Raw genomic sequence first — 24595 nt, forward strand, 5'->3', positions numbered from 1 at the left:
GACTAGACACGAAGGAAGTGTAATACCACAGCTAAACCTGAGAAATCCTCAAAACTGAAACCAAATGATTTTGTTAGGTTTATGAAGGTACAAACACCCATAATCTAATTCAGTCAGGACATTATGGCTTTGAGCCAATTTTGTATCACTTTTTCTTTGAACTTAGGTTTCACCATGCTGATACAATGAATGAATTTCACAGGAGTACTATATATAGATATATTCACAGTATATAACTTTGAAATCCTATCTTTGTAAGCTTTAAAAGTCATTAATAAAACCGATATACTAAATTGTATATTCAAACCTCATTTAAAGCAAATAATTATACATTTTGAAAGCAATTTTACTCAATAATTACAGAATTAACCACATAACAAATATAATTCCATCTTTTGACATCCAGTTCGTCTTTTGCAATTTTATTTTACCAGTGGAGCTGGAACACAGAAAATTGAGCTACAAGGAATGGAGTCCAATGCTTAATTGTACATTTCACGAGAAGTTAAAAAATAACTAAAACAATGTGATATACTGTTCAAAATAATAAACCACAAACATTAAAATTGATAAGGCAAATAAAAGTATATTTACCTCATTTCAAACTAAGAATTAGAAAAATACATATCCTATTACAAAAAGAACACTCTCTATTTGTGCGTCAATGGCAGGGTCAAGTGTGCTTTCCAAGTAATTTCACAGAGATTGTGTTAAGGTGAAATTTCTGTCATTCACGTCATGGTAATTTTGGCTTGTTTGTACTTTACAATATGATGGCAGTGGACAAAGATCTGAAACTTTTTTTTCAATTCTAATATTTGATTTGCTTTGAACATGCAATACAAGTAATTGACAAACTTGTGAGCAATATCTGCATTACTGTCTTGCAAAAAAAAAAGATTATTGTTTGTGAAATAATTCTTTATGACATCTTTGGTAAAGATCTGTATCAACAGCTAAAGCAAGACCGTCTAGCTCCTGTTTTAATAACCTGGACCAAATAGAAATGATGCTTTCAAACAATTTTATTTATCCATTGAAAAAACTTTGCTACATGATGTTTTGAACTGATTTTGTATATTTCTAGAGAGAAGGCATCATATTAGCTCGAAATACTTGGAGACATACACCAGAGACAAAGGCAAGTAAAACTATTACCAACAGGTTTGGCCTTTAAAACTACTGGAACTACTGAACAGAAGTCCTTGCTGACATCATTCTAGCTGATTCCATCAGATACATCCTGAGAGTAATCAGGAGTAGGAACTTCTAGCAATTTTTTTTTTCCCTTTGCTTGGACTTGGGAGTCACATTCCTATTCCCAACACAGGTGGGATTAACTCAATAAGATTTGAACTGCTAAGTTTTCAGTCTGTGACACATATCTATGACAATGGAACACTATATGTAATGCAATATATTTTATCCATGAAATACAATTTAGTATACATTTAATGCAATACTGTTTATAACTTGCTTTTGTTGACTAAACTTTTGCTTTATGAATTAGTTTTACACCCAACATACTTACACAATATTTTAACATTAACAATTCAGGAAATTACAAATAAAAGACTAACAATGTCTAACCAGATATCTGATATTTTCTATTGTTTCATTGAACAAAGTAACAAGTTTATGTGAATTAATCTTACAATATTATACTGCAATCAGTCATGATTCACATTACCATCCCCGACAACACTGGTTTTGGATTCATTGAAATGACAAGTTCAATTTTACAAATTTTACTACTATTTCCCTGCTGAGAAATAAATGGTAAAAAAACCAGAAATTTATTATATTAGTAGGTATGAATTCAGCACCACATTCAGAAATTAATATGACATGATTGGCATAGCAGGAAAAGTTGTCTACGATATTATCAGTCTTAACAATACCAAATTACCTACTTTAAAGTTCTTGTTTAGTGAATACCAATAACACAATTTGATAAATTTGGATTAATAACTCATTCATGTCTTTGTAGGCCAATGCAGAATAGTTTGTTCTACATTTGCATTTACAAACGTCATACTGAATAATGTTGCGTTTTTTTACTGTCAACATGAAATTCCCACCATTACTTTCCCACTTTAAGTTAGAAGGAATCTTTTAGATCTCTTCTGAAGAATAGGCTGAAAGATAATTTTCATAACCAGCTATGGAACTATAAAGGGACATTGTTTGTAAAGATTCACATAATTAATAGCTACTAAATACAAGAACTCTTTCAGAAAAATTACTGCACAATTCCAAATTGAATCAAAACAAGCAGTCCAATGGCTGTACAAGAAGACGTCTGCTTGATAAATGTCCAGCTGATCAGTTGTCCTTCAGTGTCTTTTCTTTTTGCCGATATACTTCCTCTGTGAATGGCCTGTTCACAGAAAGAGACAGGTTTCACAAGCTCTGATTAAGAGGAGTAATGATTTGACTGTTAGAATAATGCACATACTGTATGTAATTGAAAATACTGCTCTATAGATCTAATTTCATGCTGTTACCAGAAGGCAAAATAACATACTATTAATACTCACAAGATACATTTATCAATGCATACTCCAATGGCTAATATAAGAGGTTGCATTCATTATAGTGAAAAGGTAAAATACCATTGTTTCAATGACAGACTTACATAATACTTTACCTCTTTTCAAAATAATTGTTTCTAATTATTTTTTTAAATTTCTTTCTTGACCAGTTCCAACAGCTAATATAATCAGACAGTATAGAAAATAACACAACTTTTTCTTTGCAATGTTTTCAAAATTTCTAATTGTGTGAAGATACTCTCTGACTAAAAGTAGGGTTAATTTCCAGACCACTACTGCAAATAACTCACGGAATAAAAACACTGAAAGAAATGAGTATATTTAAATACCTTCACTTTGAGCAGTTTTAGTTATAAATTATTAAAATCTGGAGATCTTAAGAAATGCAGCTGACAAGGCAGCTGATGGCGAGATGGCGCTGGATGATGCTGGTGAACTACGGCGACTTGTTGCAGGCAGCTTACAAATCTTCTAAGTATACTTCTTCTGAATTACTCTCACTGCAATCCATAGCCTGTAATTTATCTTTAAGTATTGTACATTTGAATCATCTAAACAAACTAGCAATTTCATGATCTTCAAAAGGACTTGACAGACTTAACTCTCAAGGCAGGTATGGCATCTTTAAGAGGATGAAGTTATAACACCACGGTCATAAGAGAGGGAGGACAGCAGGTCTCCAAGTCAGGCTAAATTGCTGAGGCATGAAACTTCCTCTACCCAGCAACTTGTTAGCAAACATACTGTCGCTGGAGAACAAGACTGAGGACCCAAGGGCAAGACTGCTGAACTGTTAATTGTTATTGTTAGTGCTGAAATATTGCTGTATCGGAGGGAAATATATGGTGACATACTGTATATGTACTTTGGTAAGAAATCTACTTTGAACTTTGATGACAGATGGTCAAGCAACAAAACCTCCAGAAACCTTGATTCTTTTGGTAGAGTTATAGAAAAGTATAGCACAGAAACAGGCCTTTTGGCCCATCTACTCTGTACTGAATCATTTAAACTCTGTAGTCCCATCGACCTGACCATAGCTGTCCATACCCTCCAAACATCTCTCAAAAGCTGAAACTGAGCTTGCATGCTCACTTGCATTGGCAGCTCATTCCACATTCTCATGACCCTCTGAGTGAAAAAGTTTCCTCTCATGCTTCTCTTTAATATTTCAACTTTCACCTTTAACCCGTGGCCTCTAGTTGCAGTCCCACCCAACTTAAATGGGAAAAAACCTGCTTGCTTTTACCCTATCTATACCCCTCATAATTTTGTATACCTCTTATCAAATCTCCCCTCAAGCTTCTACATTCCAAGGAATAAAGTTCTAACTTAGTCAATCTTTTCTTACAACTCAGGTACTCCAGTCCCAGCAACACCCTTGTAAATTTTCTCTGCAATCTTTAAACCTTATTTGCATCTTTCCTGAAGATAGGTGACCAATATGAACTCAACACTTCAAACTAGGTCTCACCAATGTCTTGTATAACTTCCACATAACCTCCTATCTCCTGTACTCAGTGCCTTGGTTTATGAAGGCCAATGTGCCAAAACCCTTTCTTTACAACCCTATCACCTATGATACCACTTTCAAGGAAATATGGAGCTTTACTCTTGGATTCCTTTGTTCTATCGCACTTCCCAGTGCCCTACCATTCACTGTGTAAGACCTCCCCTGGTTAGTCCTACCTAAGTGTAACACCTTTCACTTGACTGCATTAAATTCCATCTACCGTTTTTCCAGCTGATGCATATCCTGCTGCAAACTGAGATAGTCTTCCTCGTTGTCCACTGTACTCCAATCCTGGTGCCCAATCCAGTTAACCACATTCACATCCAGATCATTGATCTAGATGACAAACAACAATGGACCCAGCACCAATCCCTGTAGCACTCCACTAGTCACTGGCCTCCAGTCAGAGAGGCAACCATCTACCAACATCCTCTGGCTTCTCTCACAAGCTGATGTCGAATCACATTTACTACCTCATCTTGAATGACAAACAACTGAATCTTCTTGAATAGTGATTCCCATGGGTGGTGGGGGGGTGGCGACTATGTGTCCTGAGGGGGCGTTAGGGGAAATAGAAATTGTAGGTGGGGGGGTGGTCAAGATTGTGTGTGTGGGGGGGGGGGGGAGATTGGTAAGTGGTACCCTAACTATGGCACTATAATTATGAGAAGCTATGTGATTGGTCAATTGCTCTAACTGGAATAGTATAAGGGTAGCTTGCTGAACACCAGTTCTCTCCTGGCTAACATTCAGATTCCAATCTGAATCTTTGTTAACATAATTTTCACTATTGTGATAGTCTCGTGCATGCCATTACCATTGTTCCACCTGTGTTAACTCGCTGATGTCATCAGCATCCAATCGGCATTTCCAGTTTGTGTTTTTTTATTTTAATTTAGCCCCATTAATGATGGATAAGTACGTACGGCACAATCTCTGGGTCTGAAGGCGGTGAAGCCCTGAATTCTAATCCTGCTAAGAAACGGAAACTACAGAAAGTGTGTTAATACAATGGAACTTACCTGGAGTATGGTTTTATCCCATTCCCGTCAGATCAGCGACACCCCATGTGTCTTATTTGTAATGTTGTACTGTCTAATGAAGCCATCAAGATTACAGGAACACTTCTGTAAAAGACACCCTGAAAGGGCTACTTCTGGTGTTACTTGCATCATACAACGTGGTGCTCTCTGGTTACCTGATGAGGTAACTGTAGCCTTTAGTCAGGATAGATGCTGTCAGGTGTTGCCCAACCTTCATAAAGTGATTCAACCCTTAACCTCTAAACTGTCCAGTTGGCAGGTCAGCAATGGAGCCCATCTACTCCTGAATTTCAGTGCAACTCTCGCCTGCTTCATATCCAGCAAGAGGCTCTTTCTGCTTCCTTTCCCATTCTCTGAGCTAGTTGGTTCTTTTTCCTTTCATCAAGGCCCAGCGCAGACGGCAACCTCCGTGCTGACCTTGCAGGTAACCCTCCACAGCTGATCTCCACAGGGTAATAGCCACGTCTGCCATCCTTTGTCTCTGCACTCCTGGACTAAGGACTGATACTTCAGGGCCTTCTTCTGCTGAGCCTCCTCAGATCCTTCCTCCCATGGTATTGTGAGCTCCACCACGATGATTTTCTTGTTTTCGGTGGACCATAGTATGCTGTCTGCTTGAAGTGTGATTTGCACCACCTCTGGGAACTGCCCACATCGACCCTCATCTCCCATGATGTGGCAGTTTGTAGCAGATTGGATTTGGGCCTCTTTGATCTGACTGGTGTGGCCCTCTCCTTTATGAAAAGGACTGTCCTGTTTGCCTCTCTGCCAGCTGGTCTCTTTTACACCTCTCCCGCTCCAGTGTGTCAGCAAGGGTCAACAGGACTTTGTTGAGGCACCACCTATACCATCCTTGTGTTAAAGCTGTTTTGCATCCTGACAGTATGTATGCCAGCGAACCCCGCTGACCACAAAGCTTGCAGTTAGGGTCCTCACTCACTCAGCCCCCATGTTTGCAGCTGTGATGGTGTAGGGAAAGCATCATACATAGACTGCAGGAGGAAAGAAATGTGGAAGGGAAGGATTCCAGTCTCCAACGCTCTGCCTAAGTGATCTTGCGCTTGGGAAGATCCCATTTTGTCTATATGCCCTGTGACCCAAACTCCACTGCCTTCGATAACCACCTTTCATCTTCATGGATCCACACCTCTGCCTGGACCATGCTACACCTATCCCAGCACATACACTCCCCCAACATTGGAAGTGTGTTGAGCTGAGGCCTTGCCATCCCAGGCATGGATTGCCAATGATGTTTCCCAATTGCAGAGAGCTCACTGTCTGGTCTATGGCCAAGTTGGCAGCTCACTTTCAGCACAATCCTGTTGTGACTCTTGTTTGGTTTATAAGCCCCTCAGTGTTTACACAACTCTACATTTTGCCACCTGGAACTCCTCTCCTACCAATGACAATGGGGGTTGTAGCTGGCCTGATTTTATGTAAAGCCCCACTGAAGAAAAACTTGGGGGAATCCACAGCCACCTCCACAAGGGCTTACTGACTTTCCTCTCGATGCCTTCTACAGTGGTCATGGGGAACTTGAAAAGCCAGAGCAGCCTTGGTAGAAGATCATGTTGGTACAACCATGTCTTAAACTTACCAGGGTGTCCGGTTTTGTTGATCTTCTTCAGTCACTGTTCAGTCTGCTTTACAGTGTTGGTGATATTGGCGCTGTCAGTCACTGCTGCATTAAAGCACTTTCCTCTATGGATGGAATTACTTCTCCCTGTAATTGAAGACTGAACTTGCGAGTAACCTTGCCCTTTCTGATCACCATGCATCTGGATTTCCTGTTCTTGAAGGTCATCCTGGCTCAGGTACCTATGTTGTCCAGGGTTTCTGATACCCGTCTTGCTTGGACATAGGTTACAGTGGTTACTCAGTTCCAGAAGATGAAGGAAGCATTTGAAAAGCGTTGCACACTTGAGTCATTTGCCAAGAAAGCTAAATATGACCTTGTTAGCAATCTCACTGCTTCTTATAACATTCTAAAATGATAACAAAGTGTGGAAAATCTTATACAATTAGTGAAAGATTAATAATGCCTATTGTATTAGAAGTGCTCACCTCTGTTCTCAAAATGGATACCACTGTTTTAAAATCAATTCCTCTGAGTAATAACTCTGTAGCTCGTCGTATTTACAAAATGAATGAAGACATTGAGAATCAATTATGCAACTGGATGAGTCAACTGTGCAAGACACTGACACATTACTAATGGTATATATATGGTTTATCAAAAGTGGAAGAGATTATGAAGAGATTTTCTTCTGTAAAAAATTTAAAAACAAATATCAATGGAGAATTAATCTACCACGAGCTCAACATGTATACTGAGGATAAAAGTATTCCAATTAGGAACAAGGTTTCTTGCGCAACAGATGGAGCAGCATATATATCTGGTCGCCTTGCCGGTTTAGTTTAATGGCATTTATGAAAAAAGAAAATCCAAGTATGTTTGCTATTGATTGTGTAATTCATCATCAATATTTCACAGACAAAAACCTCAGCCAGCTAATTTTTTTTTCAAGCATGGTTCTTGTGTAAAGAGGGTTTCTTCTTTTTGTTAACTAGCAGGAATGCTAATTTACTGATAACGCGAATGGTATTCCTTTGTAAACCAAATGGGGATTAATGTTCTTTCTTCTGAGTCTGTAAGCTTTTGTTGACGGGCTTTTGGGCAGATCGGCGCGAGGGGGTCGAGAGAGAGGACGCAATGCTCTAAGCTGGGAGAGGATCGGACCCCAAAGGGGGGTCCGAGGCCGGGAGATTCTCTGGGGGGGGGGGGGATGAAGCTAGATGTGCTTGGTTGACCACTCGGAGGGTCCTGAGCTGTTTGGAGAGTCGAGGAGTTCGGAGGGTCCTGAGCTGCGAGTCGAGGAGTTCGGAGGGGAGCGAATGGTGGCCAGAAGACTCCAGTAATTGAGCTCCAACGGCTGTGCACAAAGTGGTTTGGACTTTGATAAGTTTGGCGCCTTTTCTTTAATTTTCTCTTCATATATACTGTATCGTTATTAATCACTTAGTTATAGTAACCTTTATAAATTGTACTCATTTAATCGCATATGGTGTACTGTCTGTTTTTGGGCGAGGCGGGGACATCACACAGCATCCACACCAGCTGATTACCCAGTTTGGCGGGGCCGAAGGCTGCTCCCCCTAGACGAGAACGAGCTGAGCGAGCCTGAGGCCACCCAGGGGGTTACACTTGTAATATCTGCTATCAACAGAATTAAAGCTCATCCATTAAATAGCAGAATATTTTGTCAGTTTTTCCAAGATAACAATGAAGAGTTAGAATGCTTGCTTCTTCACACTGAAGTGCATTGGCTGTCAGAAGGCTGCTGCTTGAAATATTTTTCTGATATTTTTGACACTGCAATTAAATTTTTGTTCAAATTTGACAAGAACTCGGGAAACAAGATTGAACTTTTACATGGAGATGTGGCATACCTAGCCTCTATATGACAAAATGAACATTCTAAATCTGAAACTGCAGGGTGAGAATTCCAATCGGAATGTTGGAAGTATACAAGCAAACACTGGGAAAGAATGCTCTCATGGTTTCCCTGCATGCAAAGTATGGCACTCTCTTTCATAGGCGGTGATTTGCAAGAGTACTGCTTATTCCTGCAGTCACTGAAGGAGAATTGTCAGAATTGATTCAAGGATTTGAACAACCTGGAAATTCTGGACTGGTTAATTAACTCATTTCTTTGTTAGGTAGAAGATCAGGAAGAGAGCTTGCAAGAAGATATGATCAAAATTCACAATGATGAAGAAGAAAAAAAACTTTTCAAAAATGTTGACCTTTGTGGTGTGTGGCTAAACTGTCTACCAAATTTCCTGGTCTTCGGAGAAGAGCCAAACTGCTCTTTATTGCATTTCCATCCTCCTATCTTGTTGAAAGAGGCTTTTTTGCAGTGAACCACACACTCAAAAAAAACCAGGAACCATTTTGACATTGTTACATGTGGGTACTTGAAGCATTTACTGTCACAACTTGAACGGATATTTTAACTCTTGCTAAAAACCATCAAGCTCAAGGATCACATTGATATTGAAGGTGCTGTACAGAGCACAGGTACTGTGTTAACTAGGTTTAGACAAATAAAAATTTAAAGCAGAATAATTTTTCTCATGTTAGCATATGGTAGACATGTTTTTGCACTATGGAGGTGCCGGGAAGTATACTGTGCCTAAGAGAGTTATTGGCAAGTATGAAGGTGCTTTAGAGGGGCATTGGCAAGTATGAAATTGCTTTGGGGGGGCAATGGGCTAAAAAAAGTTGCGAAACACTGTTCTTGACCAACCTCTCATGTGGGACCTTTTCAAATGCCTTACCAAAGTCTATGTACACAACATCCACTGCTTTGCCTTCACCAACTTTCCTAGTAACTTCCTTGAAAAACTCTAAGATTGTTTAGACATGACCTAACACACAGAAAGCCATGATTGCTATCCTAAATCAGTCCATCTCCACTTAGAATAGCTTCCAAAAACTTTCTTACTCCTAATGTTAGGTTCACTAGCCTATAATTTCCTGGTTTATTTTTACAGCCTTCTTAAATAGTGGAATAACATTAGCTATCCTCCAATCCTCCGGTCCCTTACCTGTCGCTAAGGATGATTTAAATATCTCGGCTAGGGACCATGCAATTTCTGCACTTGCCTCCCTCAGGATCGAGGGGAACACCCTTGGGGATTTATCCAACTAATTTACCTCAAGATAGCAAACACCTCCATCTGTGTAATCTGTATAGTGTCTATGAATTCACTGATACTGTCTCACTCTATAGACTTTGTGTCCGCCTCTCGAGTTAACACAGATGCAGACATCTGTTTAAGATCTCCCCCATCTCTTTTGGCTCCTTGTAGATTACCATTCTGATCTTCCAGAAGACCAATTTTGTCCCTTTTGCTCTTAACATATCTGTAGTATCCCATAGGATGCCCTTGTTTGCTAGAGCAAGCTCATGCTTTCTTGTAGCCCTCTTGATTTCTTTCCTTAGTATTCTCTTGCATTTCTTTTACTTCATAAGTACGTCATTTGTTCCTACCTGCCCATACCTGCTATGCACCTCCTTTTTTCCTGAACCAGGGCCTCAATATCTCTTGAAAACCAAGGTCGATAAATCCATTATCTTTTTCTCTTATTTTGACAAACATATACAAGCTTTGTACTCGCAGAATTTCACTTTTGAAGGCCTCCTTTGCCAGAAACAGCCTGTCCTAATCCAGACTTGCCAGATCATTCCTTGTATCATCAAAATTGGACTTCCTCCAAATTAGAATCTCAAACCACAGACCAAACCTATCTTTTTCCATATTTACTTTCAAACTAATGGAATTATGATCACTAGATGCAAAGTGTTCCCCTAAACAAACTTCTATCACCTACCCTGTCTCATTCTCTCATAGATTAAGTACAACACACTCCCTTGCTGGGACTTCTATTTACTGATCAACGAAGCTTTCCTGGACACATTTGACAAAGTCTATCCCATCTAGTTCTTTCACAGTATGAGAGTCTCAGTCAATAAGTGGAAAGTTTAAAATCACCATTTATAACCACCTTATGTTTCTTGCAGCAGTCTGAAATCTCTCTGCAGATTTGTTCCTCTAAATCCCACGGACTGCTGGGTGGTCTATAATATAACCTCATTTGTGTGGCTAAGTTCTCCAGTCTGTCCTGACTGAGCACTGCAGAGACATTTTCCCTGCCTACCACCACTCCCTCTTTAATCCCTTCCGCTCTGTCATATCTAAAACAGTGGAATCTTGGAGCTGCCAGTCCTGCTCCTCCTGCAAGCAAGTCTCACTAATGGCTACAACTTTATTATTCCAGGCTTTGATCCATGCCCTGAACTCATCTGCCTTTCCTGTTACTTGATTTAAATATTCTTAGCTCAGAACATTAGTTGCACCATGTTCAACATTTATATTCCTGACTTTGTCTGAAGTCTTAACAATATTTGTCTCCACTATCTCTTCTGGCACTTTGGTTCCAGTCCCTCTGCAACTCTAGTTTAACCCCCACTCCCGCCCCCACCCTGTGCAACACCAGCAAACCTTTCCGCTAAGATAATCATCATCCACCAGTTCAGGTGCAAACTGTCTCTTCTGTACTGGCCCCACCATCCCTGGAAGAGAACCCAATGATCCAAAAATCCAATGCCCTCCCTCCTACACAAACTCCTTAGCCACGTGTTAAGCTATATGATCTTCCTATTTCTGGCCTCACTAGCACATGGCAAAGTTAGCAATCCTGAGACCACAACCTTGGAGGTACTGTCCTTTAACTTAGCACCTAACTCCCTGAAGACACTTTGCAGAACCTCGTCTTTCCTCCGACCTATGTCATTGGTACCTACGTGGACCATATCCTCTGGTTGCTCACCCTCCCACTTAAGAACATTGAAGTCGATCTGAGATGTCGCAGATCCTGGCAGCTGGGGGGCACATACCATCTGGGAATCTTGTTCTTGTCCACAGAACCTCCTTTCTGTTTCCCCTTTCTCTTCTGAGCCACTAAGCCAGACTCAGTGTCAGAGACCTAACCAATGTCAACAGCAGCCTGAAATCCAAAAGGCTAGACCATTAGAGTCCCATTTTTACATTTTGGGAACAGCATCTCTCCAGCCTCAAATGTGTTGTAGTTAGAGACAACAATAATTTCCGTTTCAAAATTAAAAAACTGCTGTGGTTTGCCTATATAAAGTGGGAGTTTCCCCCTTTTTAGCTTAGTTGCAAAGCAGAATTGCAGGCTATAATCAGTATGAAAGGAAACGGACATACAGTTGAACACTTACATTAGAATAGAATTAAGGTGCACCATAAACTTCAGGCATACAGCAGAAGACACTGCTGGACGCTAAGCATTACCATGCTCTTTTAAAATGTTGGGCTTATGCAAAATATACAAAGTGTGTCAATTAACACATACAATCCAATATTTTATTCAGCTGCATATTTATAAAGTCTCTTTTGGGGGACATAACCATAAAGATTAATCCAATGCAGACACTGGAATACAAACCTTTCAAACAGAATGGCAACTTTGTATACTGCTGCAACCCAAGCGGTGAGCACCAAACCCGTTGGACTGGCATTCCTATTGAGTTGCAGAGAGAGAAAAAGAGGGATATAAGTGCCAAGTTAATCGTATTAAGATACCAGAAGACCTCTGAAATTAGATACACAATAACACAGTTTTCTCAGAGTTTGGCCATCCACAATTAAGCCTGATTCAGTCAATAGGCAGCTTCACCTTTTTCACTCTGACAAGCCATGCAGTAAAATTATTGGGCATTACCAGATAAACATTATTCAGGAAACAACTCATCCATTTTTGCAAGCTATTTTTTCCACTTGCATTATGGTCAAGCCTTTTCTGAAATGCAAAGTAATTGCATGTTGGCCTCATTTATTAATTCCATTTGGCTGCATAAACCTAAAACCATGTTGACTTTCCACTACCCAAATTCAATGAATCAAAATTTCTTTCTGCAAAGGAGATAAATTTTTTCCTCAGCACAATCTTATTCTTTTATCTTCAAAGCAACCATATGATCCTAATGGAACAGACCCAAAATTCTCGAAGAATGCAGTAAGTTAAGCAGCAACCATGGAGGGGAATAAACAGTCGAAGTATCAGGAACCAATGGCAGACATTCTAGAATATTCCGGCTAATCAAATAATTATACACTCAAACTTGCCAGCAGAGCCAAAAATGTTAACTTAAAGCAGCCTAAGCTATTGGCCCATAAAAATAGAGCAGTATTAAGATTTAAGTCATTCTACCCAGACTGGAATATTTCATGCTTACTCAATCCATTTCAGTTATTTGAACTGAATTTAAAAATACAATATTTTAAATGTCTGGAGCCTTACAATGCTATATTACATATTATAAAACAGTTCAACTACACTTCAACAGGAAGACCTACTCTTACACCAGTCCAATTTTATTCTCCCCGCATTCCCATCTATTCCCTCCAGATTTGACCACTCACCTACACAGCAGAAGTGGTCAGTTAATCTACCAAGAGGCACAAAAAAAAAAGATGTGGGAGGAAACCACAGCACATGGATGAAACCCACATGACCACAGAGAAAATTTGCAAGTTCCACATGCGCACAGAGAGTCAGATGTCAGGATTGAACAATCCTGGAGCTGCAAGGCAGCAGCATCACTGTGATTGCTGACCTGAATGACATCAAAGTGCCTAAAAGAACCAAGGAACTGATGTTACAGAGTTGGTTTGCTAAGCAAAGTAATTATAATACATATGTTTTGAGGCAATATTAAGGCTCCACCGTCAAAAAACATACTGATGAGAGAAAGGAAAAAGAATCAGGATTGTCACAGAGTCAGTAACTTCAGTACTTATTTAGTAAGAGGATCTCAATTAGCGACAGATGTCAAATTAAGTTGCCAATTACATGTATTTCAATGGCAAGTGAGTGACATAGAGACTCAAGATAGTGTGAGTTGTCTCTTTTTGTGAACTGGGTGATACAGTGAAGACAGATATACTGGGAGAAAAATCTCCAAGGGTGTACCAGCCAAAGACAACAATTGATGAAAATCTAATGAGTAGCTACAATATCGTGCCTCAGAATTGTGAGAAACTGATGAGAGGAGGCAGACTTGCATTAAAAAAGAAAAGCCTAATGATTAAGTTGGGCATGAGATCAGCTGGACTAATGATGCACAAGACAGCAAGTGCAACACTTCCAATAAAATAGTTGCAAGAAGGTCCTAAAATCTAAAGGCTTGTGCACCATTCATTCTCACCCTGAATACTGGCGTGCCTCAAGGCTGTGTGCTCTTCTGTACTCCCTTTTCACCTATGACTGCATTCCTGTAAATGGTTCTAATTCCATGATCAAGTTCGCAGATGACACCACGGTGGTTGGTCTGATCACAGCTGATGTCGAGATGGCCTACAGGGATGAGGTCCCGCACCTGGCCGCATGGTGTGCCGACAAGAACCTGGCCCTTAACACCCAGAAGACCAAGGAGATCATTGCGGACTTCAGGCATGCTAGGAACCACACTCATGTCCCCATCTACATTAACGGAGCTGTAGTGGAGCGTGTATCAAGCTTCAAATTCCTTGGTGTCCACATTTCCGATGATCTCACCTGGTCCCTGAACTCCTCCCTCCTGATCAAAAAGGCGCAACAGCGCATTTCCTGAGGAGCATCAAGAAAGCTCACCTCTGTCCCAGGATACTGACGGACTTTTACCGCTGTACCATTGGGAGCATACTCACCAACTGCATCTCAGTGTGGAATGGCAATTGTCCCGTATTGGACCGCAAAGCACTCCAGCATGTGGTGAAAACTGCCAAGCAAATTATCGGTACCAAATTGCCCACCATTGCAATCATCTACCATAAACACTGCCTGGGCAGGGCAAAAAGCATTATCAAGGATGCATCTCATGGACTTTTTACTCTCCTCCCATCTGGTAGGCACTACAGGTGCCTCCGCTCTCGCACCAGCAGGCTCAGGAAGAGCTTCTTCCCTGAGGCTGTGACCCTGCTGAACCTCACATCACAGCGCTAAGCAGTATTGCACCCATATTGTACTGTCTCAGTACTTTTATATTTGTGTGCTGTAGTACTTATTTTTTATTCACAGTTATTTTGTAAATAACACTATTCTTTTGCACTTCTGGTTAGATGCTAATTGCATTTTATTGGTTTTGTATCTGTACTCGGCACAATGACAATAAAGTTTAATCTAATCATGGGAACATCTATGGAAGCAGTCAAAGCTTACATTTTAGGAGGAATTGGAGATGCCCATAGATCTTCTATTTCCACCTCAAGGTTACCAAGTCCGCGTGGATTGTCACACTCACTTTGGAGACCACACCATTGGCTGCACATCCACAATGCAGCAACACATGACTCGACAACTGCCTTTTGTAATGTATTCTGTGGGTATTTGGATAACTGTTGCACCATGAAGTTTGAGGCCAGTGATGATATTAGCTGCCATTCAAAGTACCCATTGAATTAGCTGACCAATCACAAAGAAGATATGATAAATGTCTTTGATACCCATATCACATATTGGTCCTTGATGTTCAGCAACATAATTATGTTGCCAATTCATTATAAGTCAGTCAGTAGAGAAATTGTCTCATTTTCCAATTGAGAAAAATTCCCTCTACCAATACCAGTGATGGAAACACTCCCATTGTTGAATCAATCCAAGTTCGCAGTGTAATATTCCCTAGCTGGTAATTTTCCTTTTATCCTGGTTGACATTCAAATGGGAGACAGTGAAACCAGCCAAGGCATTCTGAGAATTTAATGTTACTAGTTAATATAAGTATTTGTCAAAACAACTTAGTTAAGTAAAAGACCAGCGATTTGCAGGCGAAATGATAGTGTCCTTCATTGAAAATGCTGTTAGACATATACCTTAAGTGGCTCAAGAAACAATAATAAGAGCACCAGAAAATTTAATATCTATTACCTGACATTGAACATAGCAATCAAACCACCAGCTTAATCACTTTAATCATTTGCTTTTCAAATACTAACCATAGGAAATTTTTGAGTATCAGTGAAGATTTGACATGTGATAACAATCAGCAATGTCAGTTTAAGAATGTCAATTCCATTTCAAATACATTGTGACCTTATTCAGCGATTATACTAAATTAGCAATTACATGAATACACAGTATTTTGAACATGATAGGACAGAATATAAACACCAGGAACGGACTGGCATATTTCACACCAGCACCAGGCTGAGATTAACAATTAACATAGATAATGAGAAAAATTAAAACACCAATTTCTCACCAGTTGATCAGCCAACTGAAGAGTGGAATAATATGTGTGCATTCAGTTACAATTTCATTATCTTTAGAGAGAATTGGAAGTACTGTATGTAAAATCGCTAGTATGAATAAGAAACATACAAGACATCAAAGCACATCCCAAGACTAAATCATATTTAGGACATTAATGAAGTATCATTAACAGGGCTGAATAAAACATAGCAAATTAACTTATAAAGACTAACCTGAGTGAATATGCCACTGATTTGGCTAAAACCCTTAATTGCATTAAATCTCTACTTCAATTTTCTTTTTGCTTAAGTGATGCAAAAGTATGCACTTTCTGTCAGAATATAGTAGAATTAATCACAGACTACCTCACTCTTGAAAGCAATTGAGAAAACTCCATCATGACCTCCACTCTTTAGATGGAATTGTTAATAATCTTAGTCAAAGCTGCTGAACCTTTTATTTGTTCTGAAATTTGCATGAAAAAGTAAGTTATTCAGAAGATTCAGGATCAGTTCAAAGTGGTTAAGAATAGTAAGGATGAAAAATCCTCAAGTGAGCTTGGGTCGAGTGATGAACAGATTAGGTTCTTTGATGTACTAGCTCTCGATTGCATGTTTCCATACAAGTGTAGTATCAATGACTTCAAAAGTCTCAGGGAAAATAGCAGAGTTTTTGGCATAATATTACAATTGAATTGAAAGGTTACTCTGGTGCATACATGTTCCATGGAGCTGAATTGAGCATCAAAATCAGAATGAGGTTTATTAATTTATCACTGATTATTGATGTGAAATTTACTGTTTTGCAGCAGCAGTACAGTACAAACACATGAAATTTCTATAAATTACAAAAAATAAATAAGTACTACAATACAAAAAGAATAATGAGGTAGCCTGGTATGATAGAGAAGGATTTGATAGAATATGATAGCTTTGTTCTATTAGAAATCACACAGGACAGTTCACATAACTTAGAATGGTAAGCCATGTAGTCTGATTCTTACTCTAGCTTGACTGTATGAGGATGGATAGACTTTCCATTGTCAATAACAAGTGTAACATGACTTTGAGTAAATATTTGCTATTTGACATGGAGCATTTTCCAGCTATAAATTGGAAGAATACTTTGAGTGGTGAGCATGCAAAGTGATCAGCCTGAGTGGGAACTACTCAATTGTTGGATGCTGTGCTTCTTCTTCAGCCCATCACCCCTACTGGAGCATATGCTGCCAACAGCAGCTTGCCAGAGTCCTCAGTCCTGAGCCGAAGGCTGATTGGCCCTGTGGCTTCTGTTTTCACCGCTTAACTTCATGTGTTTTCTAAGCAAGGATCCTTTTCCTCCTAAAAATTAGACTTTTAAGCTTCTGTTGGCATTTCTGTAGCTCTGCCTTCTTACAGGATGAGGTTGCTAGCCTCATGCCCAATTCTCCTCTTTTCCCAGCTGGGCTTGAGACTACCCACAGCGGAGTTTAATCGTCTGCAGGTAAAGAATGTCATAACTTTTGATGCATGTTATTCTATTCATTCATTTATGAACAACTATTTTTCCCCCATTCACTTAATTCTACTATTGTGACTTAGTAACACAATGTTTATACAGAATTCTGCATCTTTTTTGAAGGCGCTATTTATCTCTCCCATTATTATAGAGAGTTATTTGCGACAATATCTAGGAATCCATAGGTAAAACACAAGATATCGTTACATCTGTTGAGTGTTTCCCAGATGTTCTGTTTCCACTTCAGATTTTCAACTTCTGCAACATTTTGATTCAGTAGGGATGAATGAGAAAGATGATAAATTTAATGATGTAGTGATTCTTTAGGGTAGATTAATGGCAGTGACTCAGATTGAAACAAGGAGTTGAGAACATAAAGTTATAATGAATGTAGGATGCTGATTGGATGTCTTCATTCATTACCTATTCAATCTAGCTTGCTTATGGAATTTACCAGTACACAGATATTATTACTTAGGCTTACTTTAATGCTGCCCTCAACTCTTCCATTGCTATCTCAGATACAGCTGTTCAAAAAAAGTCTTGGTTCCTCCCTTATGATATTTATTAAGCTGGGGATACCCAAGATTCTGAGATCTACCTTGCACTACAAGTTTATCCATCATCAATGTACTTACTACCCTATGACTTGCTCCTTGATGTGCAAAAATTGGCTTCAAACCACCTTCCTATTCTATGAACATCCTTCAGTCCAAGAACTCTTAAAATACCTCTGCTTATAGCCTCTCACGATCACAGACGAAAATTGTTTTGCTGCCAATGGAAAGCATCTTACACCCAATATAGATGTGTCAGTTGTGGATGAAAGCATAGTAAGCACCAGTGTATCACACAAGATACAAGGAGTTGCACTACCTCAGTGTGGCCCACTCTTTCCTGTAACCATGGCTATTCCATTAAACTATATTAAATAGGCAAAAGGAGAAAAAGAATTCCAATTACCCGTTCCTGAAACTTCATAGTTTTGAAACAAATTCCCCCCTTAACTCTGTAAAAACCGAATAAAAATCTAGGCAATTCAGTAAAATATGAGCAATCTTTAAAACTTGTTCCTTGTCCTTCTCAAGGAACAAACATTTTCCACACTAATAAGTCAGAAAGTTGGAATATTCCCAACTGTGCTCAATGAACAGTATTTCACATCATCAGCTTTAGTTGGGAGATTCCTAAATTCATTTACACATACTTGCTTGTAACATGAGTAACAACACAAAATGCTGGAGAAATTCAGCAAATCTGGCCGCATCTATAGAGGAGCCACTGACTTCTTGGGCTGAGATCTTTCATCAGGACCTTTTATCAGGAGGGTCAGTTTATTTGAGATTGGAGTCTCAATCTATTCAAGCTGTCTGAAATTTGACAGAAATTATGGATATGCTAAGACAAGATGTTGAAGGAATCTCCTCCAGCATCCTGCTTATTCCAGATACCAGCATCATGTATCTGATAAAGTCTATCGGAGCAATGGTTATTTAATATCCTGCTCTAAATGACTTTGCTTTCATATTTATTGTGTTGATTTTTGGAAGAAAAATGTATCGAATTGGAGTACAAGAATACAACAAATTCAGCAATGGTTGGGAACACTGCTCATTACTTTGAGATTAGTGCACAAATATAGATTGAATAATTTTGACATATAAAAGGTGGGACAATCAAACCAAGAGTACAAGTGGACAATAATTGTTGTTAAGTGACTGTTTGAATTCTCTAGTATGCAGGCCATGGCATTCACATGACACTGAAACTCTCTTCTGGATAATATTCAGGGATTCATCTTTGAAATTGAATGAATACGCCACAACTGGCACTGACTTCATCAAGACCTGTGTGTACCTTTGAGTATATAGTGGACATACCTAAACCAAAATCCCTGGGTGAACTAGGATATTCACAGGCTGCCGAGGGCTAAATTTGTGGCATTCAAGACCAGAACTATACAATAATTCCAATCTGCAGAAGGCTATTGTAAGAGTGAGAAAACAATTCCGATTGGAGTTAGAGTTAGAATTGGATGTACATCATCTCTGGCAAAGTTTGCAGGCCATTTCATCCTACAAGGTAAAACAAACATCATGAATGGCTGTAAAGCTTCACTTCAAGATGAGCTCAGTGCCTTTTATGCACACTTGGAAAGAGAGGATAAAACTACACTTTGCGAATTCCAACAGCATCTGGTGACCCTGCAATCTGTCTTCAAGTAAAGTAATTTTTTGTTGTCATTTCGACCATAACTGCTGGTACAGTACACAGGAAAAACGAGACAACATTTTTCAGGACCATGGTGCTACAGGATGACACAAGAACATCTTTTGAGAGGGTGAATACTTGCAAGGTGTCAGACTTTGATGGTGTATTTGGCAGGGTACTGAAAATCTGTGCCAACTGGAGGGGGTGTGCATGGACATTTTCAATCTCTGATTGCTGCAATCAGAGGTTCCCACCTGCTTCACTACAGCAACAATCATACCAGTGCCCAAAAGTAGTGAGAGTTGTCTCAATGACCACAGGCCAGTTGCATTAACATCTTCTATGATTAAATGCTTTAATATGTTGGTCATGGCCAGAACTACCTCCTGCCTAAGCAAGGGCCTGGAGCCACTGTAATTCTCCTTTTGCCACAAAAGTTCCACAGCAGATACAATCTCACTGGCTCTCCACTCGGCCTTGGATCACCTGGGCAATAACAATATCTACCTCAGGCTGCTGTTTATTGATTACCATCTATAAATTTGCTGATGACACAACTATTGTTGGCAGAATTTCAGATGGTGATAAGAAGACATATAGGAATGAGATAGATCTGCTGGTTGAATGGTGCACCAACAACAAACGCACTCAAGGTCAGTAAGACCAAGGTATTGATTGTGGACTTCAGGAAGTGAAAGTCAAAGGAACACACAGACCAATCCTCATTGAGGGATCAGCATTGAAAAGGGTGAGCAGGTTCAAGCTCCTAAATGACAGCATCTCTGAAGATCTATTCTGGGCCTAACATACAAAGAAAGCACGACAGTGGCTATACTTCATTAGGGCTTTGAGGAAACCAAAGACTCTTGGAAATTTCTACAGATATACTGAGGAGAACATCCTAACTGCTTGGTAGAGAGGGACCACTGCACAAGTTTGGAAAAAGCTGCAGAAATTTGTAAACTCAACCAGCTCCATCAAGGGCACTAGTCTCCCCAGCATTGAGAATGTCTTCAAAAGGCACTGCCTCAAAATGGTGGCCTCCATCATTAAGGACTCACACTGCCCTGGACATGTCCTCTTCTCAATGCTACCATCAAGGTGGTGGTACAGCAGCCTGAAGATGCACAGTCAACATTTCAGGAACAGCTTCTTCCCGTCTACCATCAGATTTCTGAATGGACAAGGAACCTATGTACACTATTTACTCTTCTTCTTTTTCTTTGCTCTCTTTTTTGCTCTACTTTTTTTTTGTAATTTATTTTTTTATTGAAGTTCATCAAACAAACATTTCCATAAGATGCATTTCAGACATTGTACATATACATCATATAATCATATACATCACAAATCTCCACTAAGTATTATCTAAGGTATACACTTATAGAAAAGAGTGGAAAGAAAAAACAAATAAAAGGAAAGAACTATGTACAAGTAGGGAGTGATCTTTTTTTTACAACAGATTCATTGAATTGTGAGAATAAAATCAGGCCTATGAGGCATTATGTAGTTAAACCATTTTTCCCAGTATGAATCAAATTGTTCCAGCTTATGATTAACAGATGCTGTTATCTTCTCCATTTTGTAAATGTCCATTGTAATTTCCATCCATGTATTTAAAGTTGGGCTCTCCCGTGATAAGTATTTCCTAGTAAGTGTCTTTTTACCAGCCACCAACAGTATATTCATTAAATATTTATCTCTTTTCAACCATTCTTGAGGTATATATCCAAAATATATGGTCTTACTCTCCAAGGGTATTTCACATTTAAAGATCTCTTGTAGGGCATTGTGTATCCCCCCTCCAATAGTTTTTGATAACAGGGCAATCCCCAAAAATATGATAATGATTTGCATTTTGATTTCCACAATTTCTCCAGCAAACAGGGAGGTTACTATCATAATGGGATTTCTGAGAGGGTGTAATAAAATATCTTATCAAGTTTTTCCATCCAAACTCCCTCCATTTCTGTGAATTGGTACACTTCCATTGATATCTCCATATTGTTGTCCATTCTTCCTCAGATATAATTATCCCTCCTTCCTTCTTCCATTTTGTTTTAATGTATGAAGTCGAATGTGTTTCAAGATTTGACAACCCCTTATACATGCTTGAAATGATTCTACTACCATTATCTGAATTATATGCTTTTCTAAAGAGCTCTATCAAGCATGTATTTGCCTTGGTTACATTTTTAAGCGTCTTATTAACATATTGTCACATCTGTAAATACCGATAAAAATCTTGTTTTTCTAATAAGTGTTTGTCTTTAAGCATTTCAAAACTGAACAGTGTTCCTTCTTTCATTATGTTGCAAAGAACTGTTATTCCTTTAGCTGTCCAGTCCTTAAATCTAGCATCCAATTTATTTGGTGTAAAATCAGAGTCATATGCACACCATTTAAGAATTGCAATATCTCCCTCTAGATTATATTCTTTTATAGTGGTTTTCCATATTTTAAGAGTCAGTTTCACCCATGGGTTATCAATAGTATTTATGTACCTTTGCATGTTGTTATCAGCCAAAATTGCTTGTATGGGGATGGGAAGTACCCGCTCCTCAATGTTTTTCCATTGAGCGTCATATGATGGGTTGTACTAACATATCACAGCTCTCAACTGTGCTGCAAAATAATAATCTCTAAGAGAAGGTGAGCCCCATCCCCACTTTTCCTTTGCTAATTGCAAAGTTTTGAGACAAACTCTAGGCCTTTTACCCTGCCAAATATACCTTGATAGCATCTTGTTCCATTCATTGAATTGATTTTGATTAATCTCTATTGGTAGGGTCTGAAAGAGATATAACAGTCTGGGCAGTATATTCATTTTAATAGACTCAATCCTTGAACTGAGACTGAAAAAAGGAATCAGGCTCCATCTTGCCACATCTTCCTTAATTTTTTATATAGAGGCTGATAATTACATTCTGATAATTTTGCCAAATCTTTTGGCATAATGATGCCCAAATATTTGAAAGACTCTGTGTGCGATGCCCAGGGGTATCGACTTTCAATTTCTCTTGGTAGGCTATAGTAATATGAAAGTAATTGGGTTTTATCTATATTGATCTTGTATCCTGATAATTGACCATATTGTTCAAAAGATTGCATCAAATTAGGTAAAGAGTATGTTGGCTGCCCTAGATAGATCAAAATGTCATCCGCATAACAAGCCAATTTATGCTCTGTCCCTTTAATAGTAATTCCCCTGATATCTTCATTTTGTCTGATGTATTGAGCTAATGGTTCCAGATATAGCACGAAGAGTAGTGGTGGCCATGCACAACCCTGTCTCATGCCCCTTTCTAGGGTAAGACTATTTGATAAATATCCATTGATGTTAATCCCAGCAGTAGGATTGTCATATAGTGTCTGTATAGTTTTAATAATTGTGTCTTGGAAACCAAATCTATGTAAAACTCTGTAAAGAAAATTCCAATTAACCAAATCAAATGCTTTTTCACTGTCCACGCTTATCACTATTGCTTCGATTTTATATTTTTGTATATGATCCATAATGTGAAGTATCCTTCGTATATTGTCTTGAGTCTGGCGTTGTCGTATAAAACCTGTCTGATCATTACATATCAGTATGGGTAGAAACTCCTCTAATCATTTGGCCATGATGGAGGTAAATAACCTATAATCTACATTAAGAATGGATATTGGTCTAAATAACCTGCATTCCATTTTATCCTTACCTTCTTTCGGTATAGCTGAGATTATCGCTTCCTTCCAACTGGGTGGCATTCGTGCCTTTTTTAGAGCCCAGTTCAGTGTAGGGAGTAAAACAGGAATTAACTCATTTTTAAATTCTTTGTACCACTCTGCCGTATACCCATCTGATCCTGGTGTCTTGCTTAATTTAAGCCTACTAATTGCAGCTTTTAATTCAACTTCAGTCATCCTTCTATTTTGTTCTTCGCTTAAAGTGGGTAACTCTAGAGAATTCAAGAAGGTGTTAATTTGGGTTATGCTTCCCCCTGGAACTTCGGAATATAGTGTTTTGTAAAACACTTCAAAAGCTTCTTGAATTTCACTTAGCTTATTTTTTATCATTTTCGTTCTTAGGTCCTCAATTCTATGAATTGTATTTTCTGCTATCTTTTTTTTCAGTTTCCACTCCAGTATTTTCATAGATTTCGATCCACTTTCATAATGACTCTGTTTCAGAAACATTAAATTTTTCCTGATTTCTTGCGTAGCCAAATTATTTATTTCATTCCTAATTCTTTTAATTTCCCCTAATGTATCCTGTGCCAAATTCAATTTGTGTTTTTTCTCTAGTTCCTTCAGTCTATTTTGTCCTTTAATGTTTTATTCCTTATTTTTTTCTTGTATGAAGATATTGCTATAATTTTCCCTCTTAAGACTGCCTTCAGAGTATCCCATAAAATGGGAGGTGAAACCTCTCCATTATCATTAAATTCTAAGTAGAGACCAATTTCTTTTTTAATTTGTTCCTTAAAGTACGGATCATTGAGTAGACATGAATTTAGTTTCCAAATAGTATTCCTTGGCTGTAGATCAAAATCAACAGATAAATATATAGGTGCATGGTCACTTACATCTAATGTCCCAATTCCATAGGTGTTTATTTTGTCTTTGTCTTTTCCAAATGTTATGAAATAGTCTATTCTTGTATATTCAGAACGTGGAGCAGAATAATGAGTGTAATCCCTTCTGTCAGGGAAAAGGTCCCTCCATATATCTATTAAACCAACATCCTCAAAAAGTGTATTAACTTTCTTATGTAAAGTTTGTGTTTCATAGGTTTTTCTATTGGAAGAGTCTAAGTTTGGTTGTAATTGTAAACATAAGCCTCCCCCACATATCAGGAGACCTTTTGTTTCCGTTACCATAATATTAGTAATTTTCTGAAAGAAACCAATATCACTTCCCGGGGGTGCGTATATATTCAATACAGTAACTGAATTGCTGTCTATATTCCCCCTTA

The 24595-nt window shown here is 38.7% G+C and overlaps 1 protein-coding gene across 1 annotated transcript in view; it reads right to left on the reverse strand.

Annotated features, from left to right (window-relative positions):
• Positions 1 to 406: 406 nt before the first annotated feature.
• Positions 407 to 24595, reverse strand: part of pemt (phosphatidylethanolamine N-methyltransferase) — a 128843-nt gene continuing 104654 nt past the window's right edge. Inside the window, exons 6-7 of the mRNA XM_059979595.1 lie at positions 12148 to 12222; positions 407 to 2380 (exon numbers count right to left, since the gene is read on the reverse strand). Of these exons, the coding sequence (XP_059835578.1) occupies positions 2326 to 2380; positions 12148 to 12222 (130 nt within the window). The 3' untranslated portion in view covers positions 407 to 2325. The remainder of the gene's footprint in view (positions 2381 to 12147; positions 12223 to 24595) is intronic.

Source organism: Hypanus sabinus, chromosome 9, assembly GCF_030144855.1.
Source record: "Hypanus sabinus isolate sHypSab1 chromosome 9, sHypSab1.hap1, whole genome shotgun sequence".
Lineage (NCBI taxonomy): Eukaryota > Metazoa > Chordata > Chondrichthyes > Myliobatiformes > Dasyatidae > Hypanus > Hypanus sabinus.